At 42.5% G+C, this 13,322-nt stretch overlaps 1 protein-coding gene across 2 annotated transcripts in view; it reads left to right on the top strand.

Annotated features, from left to right (window-relative positions):
* Positions 1 to 13,322, top strand: part of pias2 (protein inhibitor of activated STAT, 2) — a 76,518-nt gene that overhangs the window by 36,221 nt on the left and 26,975 nt on the right. For both annotated transcript variants that reach the window (XM_043715166.1, XM_043715240.1), the window contains exons 8-9: positions 10,772 to 10,845; positions 11,610 to 11,770. In XM_043715166.1, the coding sequence (XP_043571101.1) occupies positions 10,772 to 10,845; positions 11,610 to 11,770 (235 nt within the window). The remainder of the gene's footprint in view (positions 1 to 10,771; positions 10,846 to 11,609; positions 11,771 to 13,322) is intronic.

Here is a 13,322-nt window from a genome sequence, read left to right as displayed (position 1 = left end):
ATGAATGCAGCAGGGGGCGTGGGAGCCTGAATTGTAGTTCCAGTGTAAAGAGGTTGAGGATAGTGAGATCAGGGATAGGTTTACAAGGTCGCAAAAGTACAATGACAATTGGGATGTTGGTTTGAAGTGTGTGTACTTCACTGCCAGGACCATCCGGAATACAGTGGGTGAACTTGCAGCATGGGTTGGTACCTGGTATTTTGATGTTGAGGCCATTTCAGACACATGGCTAGAGAAGAAACAGGAATGGTTGTTGTAGATTCCAGGATTTAGATGTTTCAGTAAGAGCAGAGAAGATGGTAAAAGGAGGGGGGGTGGCATTGTTAATCAAGGGTAGTATTACAACAGTTGAGATAACGTCTGAGGACTCGTCCATTGAGGTAGTTTGGGCTGAGGTTTGAAACAGGAAAGGAGAGGTCTCCCTGTTGGCCTCTGAATTGTTCCAGGGATGTAGAGGAAAGGATAACAAAGATGATTCTAGAAAGAAGCGAGAGTAACAGGGTAATTGTTATGGGGGACTTAAAGTTCCCCAATATTGACTGGGAATTCTTTAGTTCAAGTAGTTTAGATGGGTCAGTTTTTGTCCAATGTGTGCAGGAGGGCTTTCTGACACCGTATGTTGACAGGCCAACAAGGGGCGATGCATCATTGCATTTGGTACTGGGAAATGAAATCAGCCAAATGTTTGATTTGGAGGTAGTTGAACAGCTTGGCAATAGTGATAATTCGTTTATGTTTACAATATCTATAGGCAGGGATAAGTATATACTGTAGGGAAAGAGGTATAACTGGCGTAAAGGCAATTATGATGCGATTAGGCAAGATTTAGGATGCATAGGATGGGGAAGGAAACTGCCGGGGATGGACCCCCTTGAAATGTGGAGCTTATTCAAGGAACAGCTACTGCGGGTCCTTGATAAGTATGTACCTATCCTAGAGTCAGTTGTACAGCATGGAGACAGACCCTTTGGTCCAACTTGTCCATGCCTACCTGATAACCTAAATTAATCTAGTCCCAACATTTGGCCCATATTGTTCTAAAGTCGTCTTATTCAAATACCCATCCAGATGCCATTTAAATGATGTATTGTACCAGCCTCCAGCACTTCCTCTGGCAGCTCATTCCATACAAGTACCACACTCTGCATGAAAAAGTTGCCCCTTGGGTCCATTTTAAATTCCTTCCCTTAAACCTATGCACTCTAGTTTTGGACTCCCCTACCCTGGGGAATTCACCTTTCTCCCCTCATTATTTTATAAATATCAACAAGGGTACCCTTCAGCCTGTGACGCTCCAGGGAATCTAGCCTCAGCATATTCAGCTGCTCCCAATCCTAGCAACATCCTTGTCAATCTTTGTTGAGCCCTTTCAAATTTAACAATGTTTTTCCTACAACAGGGAGACCAGAATTGAACACTGTATTCCAGTGTCCTGTACAGCTGCAATGTGACATCCCAACTGCTATACTCAATGGGGGAAAATTAGCCCAGTTCTATCTTAAAATTATATTGTCTTGTTCTAAAGTTCCTTAGTATAGCAAATAATTTTGCTGTATCTGCCATGTATGAGGCAGGGAGGTAGCTGTTGAGAAAGGGAGCCATGGTTTACTAAAGAGGTTAAAGCTCTTGTCAAGAGAAAGAAGAAGGCTTATGTGAAGATGAGTGAAATCTCAGTTAGATGGCTTGAGAGTTGTAAGTTGGCCAGAAAAGATCTAAAGAGAGCTAAGAAGAACCAGGAGGGAACATGAGAAGTTGTTGGCAGATAGGAAAACCTAAAGGCTTTCTATCGGTACATCAGGAATAAAAGAATGACTAGAGTAAGATTAGGGCCAATCAAAGACAGGAGTGAGAAGTTGTGTGTGGAATCTGAGGACATAGGGGAAGCACTTAATGAATACTTTCAGTCAGTATTTACATTGCCATTTTCCAATGTTAGTGAGAATACGGAGATATAGGCTACTCGATTAGATAGAATTGTGGTTGACAAAGAGGAGGTTTTAACAATTTTGGAAGATTTGAAAATAGATCAAACCCCTGGGACGGATGGGATTTATCCTTGAACTCTCTGGGAAGTCAGGGAGGAGATTGCAAAGCCTTTGTCTTTAATCTTTCTGTCATCATTGTCGACTGGATTATTGCCAGAAGATTTGAGGACAGCAAATGTTGTTCCCTTGTTTAAGATGGGGAGTCAGGAGAACTCTAGTAATTACAGGTCAGTGAGCTTACATCAGTTGTGGGTAAGGTGTTGGAAAAGGTCATAAGAGATAGGATTCATAAGCATCTAGAAAGGAATAATTTGATTAGGGATGGTCAACACGGTTTTGTTAAGGGTAGGTTCTGCCTAACTAACCTTGCTGAGTTCTTTGAGATGGTGACAACAGATGGATGAAGGTAAAGTTGTTGATGTGGTGTATATGAACTTGAGTTAGGTGTTTGATAAGGTTCCACACTTGGGCTATTGCACAAAATACGGAGTTCAGGATTGAAGATGATTTAGCAGTTTGGATCAGATATTGGTAACTGAACTCCAGGATGAACATTTCCCATCAACCACCACCCTCTGACTTCTTTCAAACCTGGTGGTTGATGGGAAATGTTCATCCTAGAGTTCAGTTACCTGTGGTGTGCCACAAGGATCAGTTTTGGGGCCACTGCTGTTTGTAAGTTGTATAAATGATCTGGATGTGTGCATAGAAGGGTGGGTTAGTAAATTTGCAGGTGACACTAAGGTAGGCAGAACTGTGGATAGTGCTGAAGGATGTTGTGGGTTACAGAGGGGGGGCATAAGATGCTGAGCTGAGAAGTAGCAAATGGAGTTTAATGTAGAAAAGTGAGGTAGTTCACTTCAAAAGAAGTAACAAGAATGCACAGTACTGAGCAAATGTAAAATTCTTGGCAGGGTAGATGAATAGAGAGATCGGTGTCCAGGTGCACAAATCCCTGTAAGTTGCCAACCAGGTTGATAGGCTTGTTAAGAAGGCATATGGTGTATTGCTGTTTATTGGTAGCTGGATTGAGTTTCGGAACCACGAGGTTATGCTTCAGCTGTGCAAGACACTGGTAAGGCCGTGCCTGGAGTATGATTAGATTCCCTACAGTGTGGAAACGTGCCCTTTGGCCCAACAAGTCCACACTGACCCTCCGAAGAGTAACCCACCCAGACCCATTCCCCTCTGACTAATGCATCTAACACTATGGGCAATTTAACATGGACAATTCACCTGATCTGCACATCTTTGGACTGTGGGAGGAAACCGGGACACCCAGAAGAAACCCACACAGACAGGGGGAGAATGTGCAAATTCCACACACAGTTGCCCTAGGCTGGAATCGAAGCCAGGTTCTTGGCGCTGTGAGACAACAGTGCTAACCACTGAGCCACTGTGTACAGTTTTGGTCACCGCATTATAGGAAGGACGTGAAAGCTTTGGAAAAGGTTCAGAGGAGATTTACTAGGATGTTGCCTGGTATGGTAGAAAGGTCTTGCAAGGAAAAACTGAGGGAACTGAGGCTGTTTTTGTTGGTGAGAATAAGGTTGAGAGGTGACTTAATCGATAATCCAGATGGTTAGATGAGATGGACAGTGAGACCCTTTTTCCTCAGATGGTGAAAGCTAACACGAGGGGACATAGCTTTAACTTGAGGCCGAAGGGCCTGTTTAGGACAGATATTAAGGATAGTTTCTTTACTTAGTAGGGATGAGGAATGGCCTGCCTGCAATAAAAGTAGACTCACCGATGTTAAGGGTGTTTAAATGGGCATTGGACATACACTGGGGAGAGAGTAGCATCGAGTACAATGGGTGAGTGGGGGAGGAGATGAAGGTGATAGGTCAGGGAGGAGAGGGTGGAGTGGATAGGTGGAAAAGGAGCTAGGCAGGTCGGACAAGTCATGGGGACAGTGCTGAGCTGGAAGTTTGAAACTACGATGAGGTGGGGGAAGTGGAAATGAGGAAGCTGTTGAAGTCCACATTGATGCCCGGGGGTTGAAATGTTTCGAGGTGGAAGATGATGAGGCGATCTTCCTCCAGGCGTCTGGTGGTGAGGGAGCGGCGGTGAAGGAGGCCCAGGACCTCCATGTCCTCGGCAGAGTGGGAGGGGGAGTTGAAATGTTGGGCCACAGGGCGTGGAAGGCTCTTTTAGGGCCTTGGATAGAGGTGAGGGAGAAGGTGTGGGCACAGGTTTTACAGTTCCTGCGGTGGCAGGGGCAAGTGCCAGGATGGGAGGGTGGGTCGTAGGGAGGCTTGTACCTGACCAGGTAGTCCCGGAGGGAACGCCATTCCATTATTATCCATATGTATGTTAGACGGGCATCAGATTATTTTCACAGGTTGGTGCAACATCAAGGGCCGAAGAGCCTGTATATGTGCTGTAACGTTCCCTATGTCATAGGGGATTCACTTGTATTTGGAGTAGTTAGGGGTTCTATGGTCGAAAACAAAACGCCTGAATGGTGTGTTGCCTCCCAGGTGCATGGGTCAGGGATGTCTCATATCGGCTGCGGGACATTCTGAAGGGGGAGGGTGAACAGCCAGCTGCCGTGATGCCCATAGGCACCAATGATATAGGTAATAAACAGGATAAAGTCCTATAAGCATAATTTAAGGAGTTTATAAAGTAGGACCTCAGAGATAATATCTCAGGATTGCTACTATTGCCACATGCTAGTAGAAATGAAAGAATAGGCAGGATGAATGAGTGACTTGAGAGATGGGGCAGGAGGGAAGGGTTCAGATTTTTGGAACATTGGGACCAGTTCTGGGAGAGGTGGGACTATTACAATTGGACAGTCTACACTTGAGCCGGACTGGAACTAATGTCCTAGGGGATGCTTTTGCTAACACTGCTGGGGAAGGTTTAAACTAATGTGGCAGGGGGAAGGGAACCAAATGAGGAGGTTAGTGGATGGTGAAGAGGTAATAACTAAAAGCTGCAGGAACCAGATAATGAAGTCGGTGTGACTAAAGGGAAGAGTAGGCAGGGAGTAGTTGATAAATAGTGGTCTGAGGTGCGCTTGTTTTAATGCAAGAAGGGTAGTAGGTAAAGCAGATGAATGTAGGGCTTGGATTAGTACCTGGGAGTATGATGTTATTGCTATTACTGAAACTTGGTTGAGGGAAGGGCATGATTGGCAACTAAATATTTCACAATATAGATGCTTCAGGTGGGATAGAGAGAGAGATAAAAAGGATGGAGGAGTTGCATTACTGGTCAGGGAGGATATTACAGTTGTGCTGAAGGAAGGCAGTATGGAGGACTCAAGCAATGAGGCAATAGAGACAGTGGTCAGAAATAGGAAGGGTACGGTAACAATGTTGAGACTGTACTACAGGCCTCCCAACAGCGAGCGTGAGATACAGGTACAAATATGTAAACAGATTATGAAAAGATATGAGCAACAGGTGGTGGTGGTGATGGGAGATTTTAATTTTTCTGATGTTGACTGGGATTCACTTCGTGTTAGAGGTTTAGATGAAGCAGAATTTGTAAGGAGCATCCATGAGGGTTTTATAGAGCAGCATGTAAATAATCTAACTTGGGAAGGGGCCATAATGGACCAGGTGTTGGGAAATGAGCCCGGCAAGGTGATTTGAAGTTTCAGCAGTGGATTACTTTGGTCATGATCACAATTCCGTACGTTTTAAAATAGTCATTGACAAAGATGAGAATAGTCCTAAAGGAAGAGTGCTAAACTGGGGGAAGGTCAACTATAGCAAAATTCGGCAGGAGCTGGGCAATGTCGATTGCGAGCTGCTGTTTGAGTATAAATCCACATTTGATATATGGGATTATGGGTGGCTTTTCAAGAGGTTGATTAGAGTGCAGTGCAGACATGTCCCAGTGAAAATGTGGGGTAGAATGGTAAGATTAGGGAACCATGGATGACAGGTGAAATTGTGAGACTAGCTAAGGGAAAAAAGAAGCATATATAACGTCTAGGGATCTGAAAACAGACGAAGCTTTGGAAGAATAACAGGAAAGTAGGACCAATCTGAATCGAGGAATTAAGAGGGCTAAAAGGGGTCATGAAATATCTTTAGTAACAGGGTTAAAGAAAATCCTAAAGTCTTATTTGTATATAAAGGATGAAAGCTATGCATGGAGTCAGAAAATAGGTGAGATTCTTAATGAGTACTTTGCATCGGTATTCACTGAGGAGAGGTACATGACGGATGTTGAGGTTAGGGATAGATGTTTGATTACTCTAGGTCAAGTTGGCATAAGGAGGGAGGAAGTGTTGGTTATTCTAAAAGGCATTAAGGTGGATGAGACCCCAGGTCTGGATGGGATCTATCACAGGTTACTGAGGGAAGCAAGAGAGGAAATAGCTGGGCCTAAACAGATATCTTTGCAGCATCCTTGAACGTGTGAGAGATCCTGGAGGAATGAAAAATGCTAATGTTGACCCCTTGTTTAAGAAAGGTAGCAAAGATAATCCAGGTAATTATAGGCCAGTGAGCCTGATGTTAGTGGTAGGGAAGCTGCTGGAGAAAATACTGAGGGATAGGATCTATTCATTTTGGAAGAAAATGGGCTTCTCCATTTTCTTCCAAAATGATTGGCAACATGGTTTTTTTGCAGGGAAGGTCATGTCTTAACAACTTAGAATCTTTTGAGGAAGTGACAAAGTTGATTGTGGGAAGAGCTGTAGATATCATATACATGGACTTCAGTATGGCATTTGATAAGGTTCTCCATGGTAGGCTGGTGGAGAAAGTAAAGTTGCATGGGTCCAGGATATACTAGCTAGATGGATAGAGAACTGGCTGGGCAACAGGAGACAATAGTAGTATGCAACAAAAATTTCCAGCTCGGCGAACAGAACCACAACAACGAGCACCCGAGCTACAAATCTTCTCCCAAACTTTGAAGACAATAGTAGTGGAAGGGAGTTTCTCAAAATGGAGAACCGTGACCAGTGGTGTTCCACAAGGATCCGTGCTGTTGTTTGTGATATACATAAATGATCTGGAGGAAGGTATAGATGGTCTGATTAGCAGGTTTGCAGATGACACTAGGATTGGTGGAGTAGCAGATAGTGAATGGGGACTGTCATAGAATGCAGCAGAATATTGATAAATTAGAGAGTTGGACTGATGGAGAAAACTGGCAGATGAAGTACAGTCTGGCCAAATGTGAGGTGATGCATTTTGGAAGATCCAACCAATTCAAGAGTGAACTATACAGTAAATGGAAAAGCCCTGGGGAAAATTGATGTACAGAGAGATCTGGATATTCAGGTGAAGGTGGCAAAGCAGGTCGATAGTGGTCAAGAAGGTATACGGCATGCTTTCCTTCATTGCCGGGGTATTAAATACAAGAGTTGACAGGTCATGTTATAGTTGTATAGGACTTTGGTTTGGCCACATTTGGAATAATGTGTACAGTTCTGGTCGCCACGTTACCATAAGGATGTGGATGTTTGGAGAGGATGCGGAGGAGGTTCACCAGAGTGTTGGAGTATGGAGGACACTAGCTATGAAGAGAGCTTGAGTAGATTAGAATTATTTTCATTAGAAAGACAAAGGTTGAAGGAGGGACCTGATTGAGGTCTACAAAATCATGAGAGGTATAGACAGGGTGGATAACAAAAAGCTTTTTCCCAGATTGGGTGACTCAGTTATTAGGAGTCATGAGTTCAGGTTGAGAGGGGAATAGTTTAAGGGAGATATACGTGGAAAGTTCTTTACACAGAGGGTGGTAGGTGCCTGGGATGTGTTGCCAGCAGAGGTGGTAGAGATGGGAACGATAACATTGTTTGAGATGTTCAGGTTTTAATTTTGCCTGCTGAGCTGGTAGCTTTGTTCTCAGATGGTCCATCACCATGCTAGGTAACATCATCAGTGAGTCTCTGTTGAAATGCTGGTGTTCTTGTCCCACTTTCTATTTGTGTGTCTGGTCTGTAAAGGTGGGCGATATCATTTCATGTTCTTTTTCGGGAGTTGATAAATGGGATCCAAATCAATGTGTTTATTGATGGCGTTCCGGTTTGAATGCCAGGCCTCTAGGAATTTCTGTGCGTGTCTCTGTTTAGCCTGTCCTAGGATCCACTTGGACTGAGACAACACATCCATCCTAGAACAGGCTAAATAGAGAAACACATGAGAAACCCTAGAGATTTGACATTCAAACCGGAACTCTATCAATAAACACATTGAATTGGACCCTATTTGCCAACCACTGAGAAAAAGAACCAGAAATGATATCACCCACCTTTAACAGACCAAGACACACAATAGGAAGCAGGACAGAACACCAGCGCTTCAACGCAAGCTCACTGATGTTACCTGGCTTGGTGTCATAACTTCTGAGAACAAACCTACCAGCTCAGCGACCAAACTTACAAACTTCCACCTGAGCTACAAATCTTCTCAAACATTATCATTTAAGATGTATCTGGGCAAATACATGAATGGGCATGGAGCAGAGGGATACAGATTTTTGAAAAGTAGGCGACAGGTTTCTGGATTGGCACAGGCTTGGAGGGACGAAGGGCCTGTTCCTGCATTGTAATTTTCTTTGTTCCTTGTGCTGTAGGTAGACTCAATGCTTTTAGGGAATTCCAGGATTTTGATCCAGTGACAGTGAAAGAATGGCAATATATTTCCAAGTCAGGATGGTGAGTGACTTGGATGGGAAATTGCAGGTGGTATTTCCCATCCATTTGCTACCCTTGTCCTTCTAGAATGCAATGGTAGTGAGTCTGGAAAGTGCTGTCTCAGGTACTTTGCTGAGTGGCTCAGTAGTTAGCACTGCTGCCTCACAGCACCAGGGTCCCAGGTTCGATTCCAGCCTCTAGCATCTGTCTGTGTGGAGTTTGCACGTTTTCCCTGTGTCTGCATGGGTTTCTTCCGGGTGCTCCGGAATCCTCCCACAGTCCAAAGATGTGCAGATCAGGTGAATTGGCCATACTAAATTGCCCATACTAAATTGCCCATAATGTTAGGTGCATTAGTCAGAGGGAAATGGGTCTGGGTGGGTTCTTCTTCGGAGAGTCATTGTGGACTGGTTGGGCCTAAGGGCCTGTTTCCACACTATAGGGAATCTAATCCAATCTTTCTGGAGCGCATTTTGTAAATCGTACACACTGCTGCTACTGAGGTGTCGGGCGGTAGTGGATGTTTGTAGATGTGGCAATCATGCAGGATGCTTTTTCCTAGATGATATCAGGCTTCTTGTGTGTTTGAGCTGCATCCATCCAGGCAAGTGAGTATTTTGTCACTCTCCTGACTTCTCAATGGTGGGCAGGCTTTGAGGATTGAGGAGGTGAGTTACGAGCAGGAGTATTCCTAGCCTCTGATCTGCTCTTGTAGTCACTTTATGTAGTGAGTCCAGTTAAGTTTCTGGTCAATGGTAACCCCAAGGATGTTGATAGTTGATGAACTCAGTGATGGTAACACTTTTGAATGTCAAGGGACAGTGTTTAGATTACCTCTTATCGGAGTTGAGAGTGTGGTGCTGGAAAAATACAGCAGGTCAGGCAGCATCTGAGGAGCAGGAGAATCAAAGGCATAAGCCCTTCTTCAGCAATGAGGTGCGATGGTCATTGCCTGGAGGTTGTGTGGTACAAATGCTACATGTCAGTCCAAGCCTGGATATTGTCTGGACCTTGTTGCATTTGAACTTGAACTGCTTCAGTATCTGAGGATTCGTGAATGGTGCTGAATATCCCCACTTCTGACCTTATGGTTGATGAAACAGCTGAAAGCGATTTGAACCTAGGATACTATCCTGAGGAGTTCCTGCAGAGGTGTCCTGGAACCAAGAGGATTGACCTCCAACAATCACAACCATCTTCCTATATGTAACTCTAGGTATAACTCCAACCACTGGAGAGTTTGCCACCCGATACCCATTGTTTTCAGTTTTACTAGGACTCCAGGATACCACTGTCTAAGTATAACTCTGGTAGAGAAATGCAGTTGGCTGCCAGAGTGGCTCCTGTTAACTCATTATTTACAGATTTCAAGGAGCCTTGTCTTCACCAGGGTGCTGGTGGAAGATGTTTTGCCATTAGAATGTTTTATGTTCTATTGAGTTCTGTTTCACAAAAGTCTCATTTTGGTCTAATTAGAAACTGTGTGGCTTTTATTGTCTCCCTGCCTTTTCAATATGCTGACTTTTGCACCTTGTTGCACAAGCTTTTAACTTCAGTGAGAATGGAAGCCTTCCTTGAAAGTTCGTTCTTACTGCTGTTTCCATCAAAGGCAGTTTCTATTTGCACTTGAAAAACAGTCTTTCTTTTTGCTTTTCAAGGTTTTATGGTATTAAATAATTAACTTAACGAGAGGAATTTATATCCCAGAGAAATGACAAAATTAACAAAAATTACTCAGTGTATTTCAGTTTAGAAAGCATGGGACTTGAAAATCACAAGGACGGCCTGTAATTAAGTGTGTATTTACAGATGCAATATACGTCGAGCTGTCCATCAGACTTTTAGTTGAACCCTTTTTAAATAACTCTCTTTTTGAAACTACAAAGATTGGCATTTATTACATTAGCTATTTAATGGTAATCTTCTGGCTAGTGTGATCAAGTAAGGAAAGTTGTTTGAGATTATATACGGTGAAAAAAACTGCAGTGGTACTTTTACCAAAGCAATCAGCCAAAGAAACTTGAATTTATCCTAATAATCAATTAGAAAACCATTTTGATGAACTTTTCCTTCAATTACATTACTCAAAATTAGCAACCCAAATTCAATCTTTTGTAAACTGCCAATAACTCTGCTACAATTGTGACCATTTCTCAACTTGTCTTTTCAATAGTTAAAGAAAAGTTGACTGCAGATCCTGATAGCGAGATTGCAACTACAAGCCTAAGAGTTTCGTTGATGTGTCCCGTAAGTCTCATAAATGTGTTATTTGATCCGGGTTTAGTTGGGAAATGGGGGGGGTCATTAAGCAATGCTTTTCTTCTTCATTCCTCAGGCAAGCACACATTGGACTCTGTGCTCTGTATTCTTGCTTTTATTGTGCGAGTTACGTGAAGCTTTGAAATAGTCGCTTTTTTTAAAAAGCAAAGTTCTGTGGAATATGCTGTGATCTGGGCAAATATTTGTGGCAGGGATTCTTTTGACTTTGTAAGCTAGCATAAGTTCTCCTTGCAGAGATTTACCTCCCAGGTCTTTTACAAAAGAATGTTTTGCTATTTGGAATTATAAATGTTTTTTATAAGAGAAATTGAAAAATGTTGTTATGTTAGTGTGTTTTCAAAAGATTTTTTTGTAGTTTCCAATTTTCCTACATGTTAGATAATGGCTTAAAAGTTCAAAATTAAATTTTGTGTAATTTTCTTTCATATTTCTTTTCCCCAATATTTCACATTGCTCAATTTCATTATAAATAAGTGTAGGATTGCAGATTACATTACAGTGTGGAAACAGGCCCTTCGGCCCAACAAGTCCACACCAACCTGCCGAAGCGCAACCCACCCATACCCCTACATTTACCCCTTACCTAAACTAACTAGTTTTATTATCATGATTAAAGTAGACATCATTTAATTTCACAAGTGCAGACATTACAGGTTTGGTTCAGTATTGAGTTCCAGTAACCCTTTTAAGAGTATTAATAAGTTACCCTCGATTTATTTTTTATTTTATAGTTGGGGAAGATGCGGCTGATAGTCCCTTGCCGTGCAGTCACCTGTACACATCTACAATGCTTCGATGCTGCCCTCTATCTTCAGATGAATGAAAAGAAGCCCACGTGGATTTGTCCAGTGTGTGATAAAAAGGCATCCTATGATAGTTTAATAATAGATGGGTATGTCCAGACCATTAGCATCAAAATTGATTCAGTACAACCTTTTTAAAACAAAATTGTCTCTTGAATTTTCCACAAGATTCAGGAATAGAGAAATGAATTTTTAATAGGTTGCAGAAATTATATAATGCTTTGGAGTTAGTAGAGAAATGTTGTATATACTAGTGTAAAAATCAATCTAATGAAACTTGATTCCATGATTTTTAGCTTAAAGTAGGTTTTCATATACCTCATAGGAACAGGAGAAGGACATTTGACCCTTTGGGTCTGCTCCACAGTTGTGGATTGTGGGCTATTTAGCTGTTCTTTTACATCCATTCTCCTGTCTATACCATAACCTTTGATGACTTTGGTTTATCTAAAATCTATTTATTTCAGCCATGGATAAATTTAAACACTGCTCTCCATTAACTTCTGGGGAAGAGAATTCTACACTACATTGACCCTCGGAGAAAAATGTTGTCTTCTGTCTTAAAAGTAAAACCACTTCTTAAATTTTAGTCTCCCATCACCAGCGGAAGCATCTTCCTGTATCCACTCTGAAATGTCCCTTCAAGATCTTATACACTTTAGTAAGTTCCCCTCCAGTCTCTCACTATTCTGACCGGGAACCATATTAATGTTCCATCATTATTGCTGTGTCTAAGTCTAACAGCACTGTGGGTGTCTGTATACCTAACAACTGCATTAGTTCAGGAAGGTAGCTGCTGCCACCTTCTCCAGAGTAATTAAGGATAGGCAACAAATGCTGCCTCACCAGAAATGCTCACATCCCAAATATGGACCCTGCTTTTAAAGGGATCAAAGTCTAGAAGGTTCAGAACTGAATTATAACTTCTGCAGATATATTGAAAAACTCAATTCATTATCCATTTCAGAAAAATTATACTTGCCATACTCTGTCCAGTTCCTACCTGATATGCAGAAGCTTACAGATAAAAAAGTAACAAAAAAATTAACATGGCAATAGAATCCAGGGACGAACTGCTAGAGTGAGCATAAAATAAATAAATATTTGGGTCTTAGGTCCTTAATCGTTGTACCTCGGCCTTCCTTCAGAAAGGAGGCTCAGCCCTCGTCAATTAGGTGCTAGTGAATACTGACCTAGTTCAGATTCCCCTGCAATAAAGGTTACGTAAGGGGCTGGGGGCCATCAGCGTGACATTTTCAAATAGTGCAGTCGTTATTCTTTTTTTCTTCACCTGTCCCCTGAGAAACATTGTAACAGCGGGTGCTTCCACTTCCTATCGCAGGGTGTTAAAATAGAATCCAAGAGAGAAAGAGAAAGAACAAGTGGTTGGTGTGGGTGGTCCTTTCCCCATTACCTTGTGGATTCTTTTGAGAGCCATGAGGTGTGCCAGGCAGGTGTGTTTTAATAGAAAGTAAGCTGCTCAAAAACATTACCTGTGTAAAATTTACTACTTATCTTTGACTCAAAAAATTGCACTCAAAAATTTGACTTTTACCTAAGTGTACGTGTTAGCTGCATTTGTGGGCACAGGTTTTGCAATTCCTGCGGTGGCAGGGGAAGGTGCCAGGATGGGAGAGTGGG

Source organism: Chiloscyllium plagiosum, chromosome 1 (genome assembly GCF_004010195.1).
Source record: "Chiloscyllium plagiosum isolate BGI_BamShark_2017 chromosome 1, ASM401019v2, whole genome shotgun sequence".
Taxonomy (NCBI): domain Eukaryota; kingdom Metazoa; phylum Chordata; class Chondrichthyes; order Orectolobiformes; family Hemiscylliidae; genus Chiloscyllium; species Chiloscyllium plagiosum.
This window is presented reverse-complemented; position numbering and strand designations above follow the sequence as displayed.